Genomic DNA, 15,661 nt, shown 5'->3' with positions numbered 1-15,661 from the left:
GTCAGAGAGAGAGGGAGACACAGAATCCGAAACAGGCTCCAGGCTGTGAGCTGTCAGCACAGAGCCCGACGTGGGGCTCGAACTCACAGACCGCGAGATCATGACCTGAGCCGAAGTCAGACGTCCAACCGACTGAGCCACCCAGGCGCCCCAGAAAGAAATTTTAAACATGTTCTAGAACTACACATACAGAAAGGAGGAAAAACTGTCCCAACCTAATTAAATTAGAAGAAATCCTCCAGAGAAGCCTGGGTGCCTCAGTAGGTTATGTGTCTAACTCTCGATTTCGGCTCAGGTCATGATCCCACAGTTTGTGGGTTCGAGCACTGCACCGTGCTTACACTGTGAGTGCGGAGCTGGCTTAGGATTCTTTCTCTCCCTCTCTTTGCCCCTCCCCTGCTCATGCTTGCTCACTCACTCTCTCTGTCTCAAGTAAACATTTTTAAAAAATTAGAAAAACTGGGATGCCTGGGTGGCTCAGTTGGTTAAGCATCTGACTTCGGCTCAGGTCATGATCTCACAGTCCGTGAGTTTGAGCCCTGTGTTGGGCTCTGTGTTGGAGCCTGCTTCGGGTTCTGTGTCTCCGTCTTTCTCTGCCCCTCCCCCACTTGTGCTCTGTCTCTCTCTCTCTCTCAAAAATAAATAAAATTTTTAAAAAATTGGCAAAAAAAAAAAAAAAAAGGAAGAAGAGAACCTCTGAATTGGCACATTAAAACACCTGGTCACTTATACATCTCAAATTCATGTTAAAGAAAGCCACATATTACAGATAAAACACATCCATCTTGAATATACTTTTTTAAGGCAATGAGTCAAAGATTTCTTGTACTTAACAAGAAATCTGAAAAGTCTATTCAGAGCAAACCAGTAGTGGAGAGAGATTTATTTCCACAATTTTAGCACCCTAACTTTCACTCTCAATTCTACTTCTTCCCACACCTGGCAGTCACCTTTTTTAAGTTTTATTCATGTTCTTAATGTTTATTTATTTTTGAGTGGGGGGAGGGGCAGAGAGAGGGAGACAGAGGATCCAAAGCAGGTTCCACACTGACAGCAGAGCCAGACATTGGGCTCGAACCCATGAACCATGACATCATGACCCAAGCCAAAGTCAGATAATTAACCAACTAAGTCACTCAGGTGCCCCAGTTTTATTTATTTTGAGAAAGAGAGAGAGAGAGAGAGAGAGAGAGAGAGGAAGGAGCACACACAAGTGGGGTAAGGGCAGAGAGAGAGAGAGAGAGAGAGCGAGCCCCAAGCAGATTCTGCACTGTTAGGGCAGAGCCTGATGCAAGGCTTGAACTTATGAACCACAAGATTATGACCTGAGCCAAAGTCAGATGCTTAACTGAATGAGCCACCCAGGTGCCTCAGCCACCTCTCTTCTAAGTGAATTCTCCTCCCCCACAAAGTCCCTTAGCAATTATTCTTTTTTTAAAAATTTTTTTTTAATGTTTATTTATTTTTGAGAGAGAGAGATAGCACACGAGCAGGGGAGGAGCAGAGAGAGAGGGAGACACAGAATCTGAAGACAGGCTCCAGGCTCTGAGCTGCCAGCACAGAGCCCGATGCAGGGCTCGAACTCACAAACCATGAGATCATGACCTGAGCCGAAGCCAAACGCTCAACCAACTGAGCCACCCAGGCGCCCCGCAATTATTCTTTTCTTTCTTGTTCTAAAATGGCTTTCCATAATCCCTAATAAGACTGTTGGTGATCTTAGGAGGACCTCTTAATACTCTATTGAAAACAAAGTCATCAATTCCTAAAAAGGAAGGAAAAGAAACTATAAAAACAGATAATATGTGTTGGGTTTTGCCTTTTTGGGATAAGGCTATCTCCTTACACACCTGACACAAAAACAGAATTTGTGAGTGAAATGCCCACTCCACCATTTGGAGTCTGAGGTACAGGGCAGCATTTTCCATGGCTATTACAACTGTATTTTTGTCAATGGATTCAGCTTCTGAGATATCAGAAGGGTAAATCAATAATAAAATGATAGATAATTTGTTTAACAAGTTGACTAAATGCCAAAAAATAGACATTCTTGGGGTACCTGGCTAGCCCAGTCGGTGGAGCATGTAACTCTTGATCTCAAGGTCATGAGTTCAAGCCCCACACTGGACTCCATGCTGATAGCTTAGAGCTCGGAACCTGCTTCGGATTCTGTGTCTCCCTAGCTCTCTGCCCCTCCCCCACTCACGCTGTCTGTCTCAAAAATAAATAAAAACATTTAAAATTAAAAAACAAATTTAAAAAATTTTTAAAAATAGACATTCTTTTTTTCAAAAAATTTTTAATGTTTTATTTATTTTTAAGACAGAGACAGAGCATGTGTGGGGATGGGACAGAGAGAGAGGGAGACACAGAAGCTGAAGTAGGCTCCAGGCTCTGAGCTGCCAGCACAGAGCCCGACGCGGGGCTCAAACTCACGAACTATGAGATCATGACCTGAGCCGAGTTGGACACTTAACCAACCGAGCCACCCAGGCACCCCCAAAAAATAGACATTCTTAAATAAAAAGAACTTCCCCAAAATCAATCTAAGAAAGAAAATGGGAGAACAAAATTCTTAGCAACATAAAAATATCAATGAAACAAAGGATGTTTTAAAATGTATTTCTGTTACTGCTACCATTTAAAAGGTGTTTTTATCAAAAGAGGTTAATGAATAATCTCTAGACTATTCAGAGAATAATTATTCTAGTTAGAGAAATATTTATTTCTTCAAAGAATGTTGATGTTATATGATATTTTTTGAAAGTAAATAAATATTATAAACCAAAATTTTATGAAAAGGAGAATGAAGTACTTTCTTGTTTTCAAATAGATGTTCCTTCTACAAAGAGAATAGAGAATAAGGGCAGCAGAAGATAAAAGACAAAAAGATGTCCCCCTATTTCCTTGAGAAGTATTAACAGTCCCACTATTATATTTTCCTATGTGGAGATTAACTACCAATATACCATTGGGCATATTATATTCCAGAAGTCTATTTGCAAATCAGTTCTGAACTTGGGACAGATACATATATTTTCATACAGATTCAATCTTATACAGTGGACTTTGGTTCCCAGGCTAGTATACAAATGTCTATCTCACAATTTACATTCATATATTTATGAAAACTAATGCTATTCTAATACTGTATACTAATTACTATGCTTACCATATGCTAGGCACTGTTCTAAGCACTTTATGCATACTACTTATTTAATCCTCACAACACCCTTAAGTAAGTTAGATACCGTAATCCCCATTTCACATGTGAGGAAACTAAATCACAATAAAATTAAGCAATTTACCCAAGGTCACATAGCAAGGCAATATTGCCACCAAATGATCACATCAATGTTTCTAAAAGAAAATGTCTTGAGGCGCCTGGGTAGCTCAGTCGGTTAAGTGTCCGACTTTGGTTCAGGTCATGATCTCACCAGTTCATGGGTTCGAGCCCCCCCATCGCACTCTCAGAGCCTGGCGCCTGTTTCAGATTCCATGTCTCCCTCTCTCTCTGCCTCTCTCCTGCTTGTGCTCTGTCTCCATCTCTCTCAAAAATAAATAACGAACACTAAAAAAATTATTAAAAAAAATAAAATAAGTAAAAGAAAATGTCTTCCAGTTCCCATATTTGAATCACAAAGTACTTTTTAGTTGCGGTAGTGAGAGTTTCCTCTAAACTTCTTAAACAAGACAAAGACAACTCTCTAAGGTCCCATAGCTAAAAACTAGCACAGCGCTGGGGAGCCTGGCTGGCTCAGTTGGAAGAATATGTGCCTCTGATCTCACGGTCATGAGCTGGAGCCCCACAGTGGGGGTAGAGATTACTTAAAAAAATAAACTTGAAAAGAAAAGAAAAGAGAAAAGAAGAGAAGAGAGAAGAGAAGAGAAGAGAAGAGAAGAGAAAAGAAAAGAAAAGAAAAGAAAAGAAAAGAAAAGAAAAGAAAAGAAAAGAAAAACGGAACGAAACGAAACGAAACGAAACGAAACGAATCTAGCACAGTGCTCTCTAAATCCTAAGTAGTACTGTCTTGGTCTGGGCCAACAGCCTCTTCACCCCTACCTTTTCTTTTCAGAATATTAGAGATTAGTTTGCTTTCTTTTCCTACTTTCCATTATCACTATCTTTTCTTCCAAATCAAGAATTTTCTTCTTCCTTGAACCACTACAAAACAGAACTCTCTCACCTTTTTGAAGATTATCCTCCTATTCCTGAAGCAAAACAAACAAAAAAACGAGCTTATATTGGGCAGAACAAGTAATTGGGCAGAACAAAAAAGTATGTCTTCCTGAACAAAAATTATGTTTTAAAAAGTTCGCAATAACACGGGTAAATGCTTTTGTTGTAATGTTAAGAGGGAACAAAGCAGGATAGCGAACTATATACTATACATATACATTATATATAATGGTGTACCCTAATCTATGTGGATGAGAAAGGAAAGGTACTTTTTAAAAAAGAAAACCACCAAAATGTTAATAGAGAGGTGAGTTATTGGGTGTTACAATTATGGGTGGTATTTTAAATGTTTCCAATTTTCCATATTATTAAAAAATTGAGACTATAATATACTATATTATTATATTATATAACATATATTATATATATTATATAATATAATATACTATATTATAGTATATTATAATATACTATAAATTAAATTTTAATTTAAAAATTAAAAAATATATAAACATCATTTTGAAAAATGACTGCTTCCTCTGGTTTACTGTCTTTCTTCTACCCACACTTTTAAGAAAAATCAAGGGCAGGGGCACCTGTATGGCTCAGTCAGTTAAAGCATCTAACTCTTGATTTTGGCTTAGGTCATGATCTCACAGTTTGTGTGATCCAGCCCCATGTCGGGCTTGGAATTTTCTCGCTCGCGCTCTCTCTCTCTCTCTTTCTCTCTCTCTGCCCCTCCCCCATTCATGTTCACTCTCTCAAAATAAACAAACTTAAAAAAAAAGGGGGGGTATAAACAGAAAAAAAAATGTTGTATTTAGATTACCTAAGAAGGAAAAAAAAAAGAATTAAATTTTTTTCCACTTAAACTATGAAAAAGCAATGAATGTCCTCGATAATTCATCACTGCAATGGGACAGAGGTCAAAAGGAAGAAGTACAGAGAAAAAAATGTGTTAATTTACTCCTCTCTTCCCCCATTCCTTCTTCTTGGTCATTGCCAATCCAATCACTATTATTCATCCCTTTTATATCCAGGTTAGTGAATCTCTAAGGGGAAAGTCTCTGTCTTAATCATTTTATCTCCAGTGCTCAGAGTCATTAATGGGCAAAATAAGGATACAGGGACTCTATTTAATAAAGATATATTAAACAAATAAAAAGCACAAATGAGACAGTATCTGTCTTTATAGAACTAATTGGTATGGAAAACAATCATAAACATATCATTTCAAATACACTATATGGTACATGTTTTAACATAAGATCTAACAAGGGGCACAAAGGAGAGAATGTTCAATTCCACTGGGGGACCCAGATAAAGGTTTATGGGAGAGGCTGGATTCTGAAAGTTAAGTATGAACTTTCTAGGTACATATAAAGGTAGGGCATTTTAAGGGCAGCATGTGCAAAGATCACAAAAATAAAATAGTATGGTGGGTTAATGTGCATATAAATCAACTGGGAATCTTGTTAAAATGCGAACTGATTTAGTAGGTCTAGGATGGAAGCAGACATTCTACATTTTAATAAGCTCCCAGGTAATGCTGACGCTGCTGACGTACCAATCACAGTTTGAGTAGCAAGGGGTCATGGTTAGAGCCCCACGTTGCGGGTAGGACATTTATCAACAGTTCTGTTTGCCTGGACCATATGGCTGGAAAGAGATAAGGTGAGGAAACAAAGTAAAAGCCTAACCAAAGGATGGTAAATTGTTTGACTTTTATAACTATCACAGCTCAACAGAAACCATTCTGGCCTTAACAAGAAGTTAACTTAGTGCTCAGGAACTTTACCAATTAGATTAGCATCATAAAACTATAATAACTAATGAAAAAAATAAGGCATTGAAGTCTGAAATAAGTAAAATAAAGGAGAGGGAAAATAGAAAGTAAGCATATCATTTTTTATGCCATTGTAGGTCTGAAGTTATACATACATCAAACTGAAAAATTTTTACTTACAAAGTCATCTTCACCTTCGGCTAACCCATAATTAGGCAACATAGCTCCCTCCATTGTGGTACTTTTGAATACTCCTTTAATTTTGCTACCTATTCTGCTGATTCCAAATGATTCTCCTCTCTTCTGTGTGCTCCTAAATATTAAACAAAAACGTATCAAGTACACAGCAAATTATCACGACATTCTAGTTTATTAACAATAATTAAAATATGTGTGAAAAGAGTAAACTGAAGGTACAGCTAACATAACTTTTTGGAGTTCTTAGTCATCTAGATCAAGTCCCAGGATCTCAGAAGCCAAAAGTGACATTTAAAGTCTAAATTTGGGGGTATGAATAAATGGGACAATATTTATCAATAAACATTTGGAATTGGGCGCCTGGGTGGCTTAGTCAGTTAAGCATCTGACTCTTGGTTTCAGCTCAGGTTATGATCTCATGATTTCGTGAATTCAAGCTGCACATCAGGCTCTGCACTGGCAGCCAGAGCCTGCTTGGAGTTCTCTCTCTCCCTCTCTCTCTGCCCCTTCCCAACTCATGCTGTCTTCTCTCAAAATAACAATAAATAAACTTTAAAAAAATAATAAAAAAAATAAAAATGTGGAATTTACCTATTTAACTTTAAAACATTAACTGAACTAGAATGAAGATTAGAGCCCCCTAGTGGTATGTAGTTCTTATTGCCATACATATTTTGAACTAATGTGTTGAGACCAACATTCAAAACAATGTATCCGTTTAGAACTGTACCACTAAAATAACATAGTATATAACAGAAAAATATATAAAACTATGACCTTCTCAGTCCTTCATTTTTATTTTTTGAATTTTTTTAATGTTTGTTCATTTTTAATTTTTCTATTGCATTTATTTATTTTTGAGAAACAGAGAGAGACAGAGCACAAGTAGGGGAGGGGCAGAGTGAGGAGACACAGAATCTGAAGCAGGCTTGACGCAGCAGCCTTGACGCGGTGCTCGAACTCACAAACCGTGAGATCATCACCTGAGCCGAAGTCAAGACGCCTAACCGAATGAGTCACCCAGGCACCCCAATGTTTGTTCATTTTTGAGAGAAGAGAGAAAGACAGAGAGAGACAGAGAGAGAGAGCTCAAATAGGGGAGGGGCAGACAGAGAGGGAGACACAGAATCAGAAGCAAGGCTCCAGATTGAGCTGTCAGCACAGAGTTCAGTGCCAGGCTCAAACTCACAGACCTCAAGATCATGACCTGAGCCCAAGTCGGACGCTTAACCAACAGCCACCCAGGTGCCCATGGGTGCCCCATTTTTAGAAATTAACAACAAAAAAATTCTGTCCTCTATGACTAAAAATTTTTAAGCAAATATCAACTTTATATTCCTATAAGGAATGAAGTACAAAGTGTATCTTACCTGACTTCAAAGTAACAAAAAGATAACATGCCCAAGGGATGGAAAAAACATGCCAAAGGGAAGGGTTAGCAATAAACATAAGGACAAAAGCAAATGTAGCCTAAGGAAGCAGCCTGCTCCGCCATATATACTAAATGTTGGTTTTGTAATTTTTTTTCAAAAGTGAATTTCTAAAAGCAGAAATAGTTGGAAAGCAACAACAAAAAATAAGCCAAAAAGCAGCAAAAATTTCCTCCATTACAGTCCACTGTCCCATGTTTCAGTAAATAAAAGCAGAACTTTTATTCAATTTAAAACTCACTCATGCTCTCCATGTAATGCTGCCCGTACAACTGATACCCAAATAAAAATTACTATTTTAAAATTCAAAAGTTTGTTTTGAATGCTTAATTTAATGGATAGCTACTATTCCTACAAGCAAAACTTATTTATTGAAATAATGCAACAATTACAAAAATAAAAATAATTTGATCAAGTTTTAAATATATCTGGTACATTAGTAACATGTGCATTTTATACACGTCCAAGGAGAAAAATCAAACCTAATTTAAAACTGGAAAAACTCTAATAATAAATAGTAGTAAAATGGGTAAACTAGAAGATTATTTTATTTAAACAAGCATATGTTGTTTTTTGAAAAAAATCTAGGACTGTAAACACAATTCTCTGATAGAATGTTTCCAAAACCAATTATGAAAATGTTAACGAAGTATTACTAAAACCTCTAGAATCCAGATAGATTATTCTAGTTTCTAGAACCTAGACAGATTATAAAAAATTGGGCTTTTAAAATCTGAAATATTTTTTAAAGTATCTCATTTCTAATTATCCCCAGAAATACAGAAATATTATACTTCTTGCTTTGAAAAATAAAGTTCCTTAAACACAAGTAATTCTAAAAGTAATTTAGGGGGTGCCTGGGTGGCTCAGTCAGTTGAACATCTGACTCTTGATTTCAGCTCAGGTCCTGATCCCAGTTGTGGGATCGAGCCCCCCATCAGGTTCCTTGCTGAGCATGGAGTCTGCCTAAGATTCTCTCTCCCTCTGTCCCTCTCCTCCACTCATGTTCTCTCTCCCTCTCTCTCTCTCTCAAATAATTAATAAATCAACACAAGTAATTTAACAAAACCAATAACAAAAAACTAAGTTGAGGCACCCGGGTGGCTCAGTCGGTTAAGCAGCCAACTTCGGCTCAGGTCATGATCTCGCAATTTGTGAGTTCTAGCCCCATGTCAGGCTCTGTGCTGACAGCTCAGGGCCTGGAGCCTGCTTTGGATTCTGTGTCTCTTTCTCTCCTCCTCGTGCTCTGTGTCTGCCTGTCTATCTCTCTCTCTTTCTCTCTCAAAAATAAATAAACGTTAAACAAAAATTTTTTTTTAAATGAGTCAATAGCCTTGAACAGCTAGGTACTAACTTTTCATTTTATTTTAAACTGACATTTTATGACATATATCATGCTATTTCAAAAAAGAGATATCTAAAATCAAATTAGAGATTAATTTTATTATTTTTTTAAGTTTATTTATTTTGAGAGAGAGAGAGAGAGAGAGAGAGAGGAGAGAGAGAAGCACATGTGCACAAGCCAGGGGTAGAGAGAGGACAGAGAGAATCCCAAGCAGGCCCCACACTGCCAGCACGGAGCCTAATGCAGGGCTAGCACCACGAACCGTGAGGTAGTGACCTGAGCAGAAGTCAAGACACTTAACCGACGGAGCCACCCAGGTGCCCCAGAGGTTAATTTTAAAAGGATATCCCAAATAGCTGATATAAAGGCAGTAGTAATAGCAGTGTTTCCTTTTTTCCTTTGTGTTGTACTTTGTTTTGGGTATACTATCCGAACTTAAACAGACAAATTATACAGAAAAAAATCACATGCTGTCTCAAGACTTACCGAAAATCATCCAAACTTAGGCTACCTCTGCAGTAACAGATAGATGAAATTATATAAGGAAAGGAGAGAGAGAAAGCCCAGATATTAAACAAGTTTCACTTCAGAACACAAAATTTAAAAGCTTTAAAAGTTACACAGGTGGATAGCATTCATCTCTGCAAAGAGAAAGAATTTTTATAACATAATAAAGGAAAGAAAAAGCACAATGGCTCATTTGGGGGGTTTTGGGAGTATGAATTCTAGATCATTAAAAAAAAGTTCTTAAACAAGTATGTCAGGAAATAATTTTGTATTTTTTGCCTTCATTTAGGCATACCATTTGCTTGATATCGTGGAAAGTATGCAGAGACTAAGCCACCAAAAACTTAGCACAAAAGACAAATTCAATGTTTTCCAACATGAAATCCAAGTTTGTATTAGATATAATTATGTGTCCTTCACACATCTTTAGTTTGAGTATTTTGAAAAGTAGGTTTTAGGCTAAGAAACAAAGCTAACAAAAGATCTCTAAATATAGTTTTTTAAGTTATTCTTTGAGTGTGGAAGAAACAGAACAATAGGTTAACATTAATGCCTTAAAATTTTATTTTTAAAATACAATTAAATAGAACTCAGAGATAAAATACATGAATAAATACTTTAGATTCTTTAAGTCACTTAGCAAATTAGCAATGTTACTCTAAATTTTCAATGAGAGAATGTTAAGTAAATCTTTTACTTACTCTATATAGATAAATGAGGAAGTATCACAGAAGCAGAGGACTGACAAGACTCATAGTTAATATTAAAATCAGGTCAATATAAAGAAAAACATACTTTTAAAGACCATAATCAGTACCCAGAATGAAAAGAAACCATATTTTGTTCCTGTTTATTTTATATTTTAAAGACAGCAAAATTATGTAATAGGTTGAACACAACGAGATGATCTCAAAGTGGCAAAGAAAGCTTTCCATCTCTGAAGTTATGACTTAACTATTCGGTAGGCTTGTGAGATCAAAGAACCACTTCCCCTTAAATCGTCCTGTAGAGGAGGGCGATTAAGTTTAATATCCTACTGTGGCACTCCAAATATCCTATATCTATAAACAGCAATAAATTCCACCTGTTTCTCAAATGATACTGGAAAATTTGATAAAAGTCTTAAAAAAGTATTCAAATCAAAGAAGTGTTTGGATTGGGTAAAGTATGTTATTTTAAATAACATGATGGAATTTTGTTAAATCAATGTTTCATGATTGTAATATATAAATTCAACAATCAAGAAATTCCCATCTGTTTCTACATCCCTTAGTTATATCAAAAAATGCAATACATTTTCTCCATAGCTAAGGCCTTCACATTTTTCCTTGTACTATCTAAAAAACTACTCTAGTTTCTAACCTATCTACTTCTATCTTTGTACCACATCTCCAACTTATTTATGTATTTACTAGATTCTTGCTCAAACTGGAAGGTTTTGAGAACAATGTGAATATCTATTCTGTGGATTTATACATTTGATACCTGTATCAATTTTGTACATATAACAATGTAAGGAAAAACCAAGGTATTAATTATCCAGTTTATAAATGGATAAAGCACTCTCTTCTGTTATTTCTTTGGGTTATTTAACTGCACAGAAGGTGAGAAGGGAAAGAAAGAAAAAACCCTCCACATTTGTAACCCATAAGTACTCTAACATAAAATATTCTCTGAGGAAAAAAAAAAAAACCTGCCTAAAATTGACTTATCTATAGATTTCTTTTATGCAAGTAGTTCACAGGATCTAATAAAGCAGGTGATCAAGCACTAATATGTATTAATTATGATATTAGCAAGGCAATGGTGTGTATCTTGTTAAGTTTTTCTAAATTAACTTCAGGCATTTTCAGGTTACTATATGTAGTACAATTATATAATTACTTAATAAAATGTCTACTTATGTAGCAACGGAACCACACAAAGAAAAACTGTTAATAAAGACAAAGATAGTATCACAAGAATGATTAGCATCAACAAGTACAAAAACCACACCACACAGATGACTTACTATACTCACCTGTTCAATTTTGAATTGCGTGTTGGTGATTCTGCACCTCTTAAAAGTTGCCTGAAATACTTCAAAAAATTATGATTTATTAAACTATTTTATTTTTAAAAATGCTACTTTACCCTACTACTTTCCAGGTTAAAGAAAACAAAATTTAAATCAAATGAAAACAACCATAGACAAATAGAGTAAGGATTAAAATATTGCAAATAGAGATATTCAGGCCATTTAATTTCCACATGTCTATAGTAATGTACGTAAAAGAAGAATGGAGTTTCTGCATCACCACAGCATTACACAGCCACTGAGGCATATGCCATATCAGGTGGATCTATTTGGCCATAGTCATCTACCTAATCATATATATACAAATACAGTTTTGGTATTGAGAATCATTTTTACAATAAACTTCTAATCTCCATTAATTTATGTAGTAAAACATAGTACTCACTTTTTTAGTTAATGTTTTATTTTTATTTTGCTTTTTGAATCACTCACCTACTGATATCAAAGCCATTATTAAATTTTGAAGGAAAATTCTCAAACAAGATTAATATTTTGACTTACCTCATCACTGTGGCAGAACATAGGTGTAAACACATTCTCTAAGAGAGACAGTACATGTTCATATGCTTCAAAAAGGCATCTCATAGTTTGAAGTTTCACAACATCTATATAAGGGCCTTCAGCAACTATTAAAAAAATTATATTGTAGAGATTGTTTATGAATACCATAAATACATTATATATTAGTTTAAAATGACAGTGAAAGAACATTCAAACAGTCCTAAAATTATGTTTTGCAGAAAATCCACTTATAAGGTACAGAAATCACACTAGGATGAGGAATCAGAACAAGTTCTGGCAAGTATTAGCTATGTGAATTGTGAGTAAATTTCTCATCAAAGCTTTTATCTTGTTAGATGAATACAGGAGAAAACTCTGAAAACATTAAAAGTGGTAAAAGGGCTATATTCTCATCAACATCTTTGACTTACTTTTTTGAATCTCTTCTACAATAAAGGGATCAAATCGAATTTTGTCAATACTTTCATCCAAACAATAGGTTTTATAAATCTTCTGCAACTCTTCATGAAGAGACAGCATTTCATCATTTGACAACTCTGGTCGCAAAATTCTATCATTGAATTCCTCTAGCAAATTAGGAAAAAGTAAGAAAAAATGAATTCTTTCAATACAACACAATATAAAACATAATATATTATTCCCAGTCTAATTGTAATCAATATTAAAAATAGAAATCACAATCTATTCATTTTAAGCTTTTAAAATAATTTTAATTGGAAATAAAATAACTACCCAGATGAAAGAAAAACTTTTAACCAAATATTTTCTATATTAACATAAAATATGTAAACACTTGCACAGCAATACGAATTTCTAAAATTCAGAATAGTAAACAGATTTCTAAAACTTTTATTTAAAGAACATATTTGATTGACTTCTTATACCAATGGTCATTAATATTTTGAAATCTAATTCACTAAGTAACAGTGAAACTTAAGGCTTTTTAAAGTTCCAATGTTTTTAAATAATATTTCCTTCCATCATGGAGACTACAGACTACTGATGGAGCTGAGTATGTAAACAAATGAATCATTTTTTTTTAATGACAGATGACAGCAGTAGGAGAGACAAAATATTAACTGCCTTTTCTTATTAGAAGAGGTAGTAATACGGAATTCACTCCCTAATTCTTAATTACCCAACTGAAACAGAGAGGAAAGAAAAGAGTTTTAAAAAAGGGAACACCACATATATGATCCTGGGATAATAGCAAATTCATATAATTGGAGTCTCAAAAGGAAAGAAGAAAGAAAATGAGGCAGCATATCTGAAGTGATAACAGCCAAGAATTTTCAAAAAGGATGAAAGACACCAACCCATTCTGATACCCATTTTTTTAAGTTTATTTACTTATTTTGAGAGAGAGAGAGAGCACACACAAGCAGGGATGGGGCAGAGAAGGAGAGTGAGAATCCCAAGGCAACATATCCAAGACTCTCAGTACAACCCAAGAAGAACATATAAAAAGAAAACTACATAGTAGAGTCAAATTGCTGAGAAACAAAAATAAAGAGGAAATCGTAAAACCAGCTAGAGGATATCTACAAAAAAGCCCAGGGTAATACCATACTTAATGGTATAACACTAAGTGATTTCCCCATAAGATCAGGAACAAAACCAAGGATATCAACTTTCACCACTTCTATTCAACATTATTGTAAAGGGCCTAGCCATTGTAATAGGCAAGAGAAAGAAACATAAGGCATAAACACTACAAAGGAAAAAGTAAAACTGTATTGCAGTTGACACAATTACATATGTAGAAAATCTTAAGGAAATATATGAAAAAGCTACCAGAACTAATAAATGAATGCAGCAATGACACAGGATACAAAGTCAATATGCAAAATTGTTCTCTTTCTGTATATTAGCAACAATTTAAAAATTTTTTTTAAATTTTTTTAATGTTTTGTTTACTTTTGAGAGAGAGTGCGAGTGGGGGAGGGGCAGTGACAGAGGTAGACAGAGGTGGAGGTCTCCCTCTATCTCTGCCCCTCCCCTGATCACACTCTGTCTCTCTCTCTCAAAAATAAACATTAAAAAAAAAATCCTATATAGTCAAAATAATCAACACTGTAGTACTGGCCAAAAAAACAGACATACGGATCAATGGAACAGAAGAGAATCCAGAAACACACATATATGATTAAATAATTTAACAATTCAAGATGGGAAAGAAATGACTCTTCAGAAAATGAGTATCAGAGGGTGCCTGGGTGGCTCAGTTCGTTAAGTGTCTAACTTTTGATTTCAGCTCAGATCAGGATATCACAGTTCACAAGACTGAGCCCCACATCAGGCTCCATGCTGATATAGTAAAGAACCTGCTTGGGATTCTCGCTCTTCTTTTCTGACCCATCCCTGCTTGTGCGCTCTCTCTCTCTCACTCAAAATAAATAAATAAACTTAAAAACATGAGTATCAGAAAAACTGGATATCCATAACCATACGAAGGGAAAAAATCAAACTCCACTCCTATCTAATACCAATACAAAAAGATTTCAAGGTCACAAACCTACATGTAAAATATAAAACTATAAAGCATGTAGAGAAAAACAGGCATCTAGAGATAATATCACCTTGACTTTGGGTAACAAACATTTCTTATGGAAGTCTCTGAAAGCACTACCCGTAAATATAGATCTACTGAATTATCATCAAAATTTTAAAATTCTACTCATCAAAACTATTCAGAAAATGAAAACACAAGTCATAGTCTGATCTCTGACAAAAGAGTTGCATCTAGAATATATAAAGAACTCTGGGGCACATGGGTAGCTCAGTCAGGTAAGTGTCCAACTCTCAATTTCAGCTCAGGTCATGATCTCAGTTTGTGGGATCAAGCTCTGCATCAGGCTCCATGCTGACAGCACAGAGCCTGCGTGGGATTCTCTCTCTCCCCCTCCCCTGCTTCTCTCTCCATCCCTCTCAAAACAAATAAATAAACTTAAAAAAAAAAATTCCTATAACTCAATGACAAGAAAAACAATTCAATAAAAAATAGGGAAAAGACTTAAACACTTCCACATACCAAGATATTCGAATGACCAATAAGCATATGATAAAGTGTTCAACACTAGTCATTAGAGAAATGCAAGTTAAAAGCACAAGATACCACCACACACCCACTAAAATGGCTAAAATTAAAAAAATAAATAAATACCACCAAATTTTTGTAAAGATGTAAAGCAACCAGAATTCTCACATATTGCTAAGGAGGATACAACCACTCAAAAATAGTACAACCACTTTGGAAAACAATTTGGTAATTTCTCATATAACAAAATATATATCTACCCTGTGACCCAGCAATTCTATTTCCAGTTATTAAACATATGCCCAACAGAAATCTTTAGACAAGAATATGCATAGCAATTTTCTTTATAATAGCTCAAAAGTGAAAGCAGTCCAGATACCCATCCACAAGAATGAATTTAAAAAAAAAAAAAAAAAGCCCACGCTGTGGTACACTCATATAAAAGAGTATTACTTAGCAATAAAAAAGAGCAAACTATTCCTCTACACAACAACCTGAATCAATCTTAAAAAGCATAATCTTAAATCAATGAAGCCAGGCACAAAAGAGTACACACGATGTACTCCACTTCTATCAGGA

The 15,661-nt window shown here is 35.3% G+C and overlaps 1 protein-coding gene across 9 annotated transcripts in view; it reads right to left on the bottom strand.

Annotated features, from left to right (window-relative positions):
* The window catches only part of SNX14 (sorting nexin 14), a 95,786-nt gene that overhangs the window by 36,685 nt on the left and 43,440 nt on the right, over positions 1–15,661 (bottom strand). For 6 of the 9 annotated variants that reach the window (XR_008422964.1, XR_008422965.1, XM_019442782.2 and 3 more), the window contains exons 13-17: positions 12,456–12,611; positions 12,025–12,149; positions 11,467–11,525; positions 9,426–9,452; positions 6,147–6,279 (exon numbers count right to left, since the gene is read on the bottom strand). Coding sequence is in view for 7 of the 9 variants with exons in the window: in XM_019442782.2 (XP_019298327.1) it covers positions 6,147–6,279; positions 9,426–9,452; positions 11,467–11,525; positions 12,025–12,149; positions 12,456–12,611 (500 nt within the window). In the remaining 2 variants the exon portion in view is untranslated. The remainder of the gene's footprint in view (positions 1–6,146; positions 6,280–9,425; positions 9,453–11,466; positions 11,526–12,024; positions 12,150–12,455; positions 12,612–15,661) is intronic. The other 3 variants (XM_053904672.1, XM_019442786.2, XM_053904674.1) reach the window with 1 other exon arrangement.

The sequence above is a fragment of the Panthera pardus genome, unplaced genomic scaffold (genome assembly GCF_024362965.1).
Source record: "Panthera pardus isolate Hobbes unplaced genomic scaffold, ASM2436296v1 HiC_scaffold_17, whole genome shotgun sequence".
NCBI lineage: Eukaryota > Metazoa > Chordata > Mammalia > Carnivora > Felidae > Panthera > Panthera pardus.
Note: the sequence above shows the minus strand (reverse complement) of the source record. Positions and strands in the feature narration are given on the sequence as shown.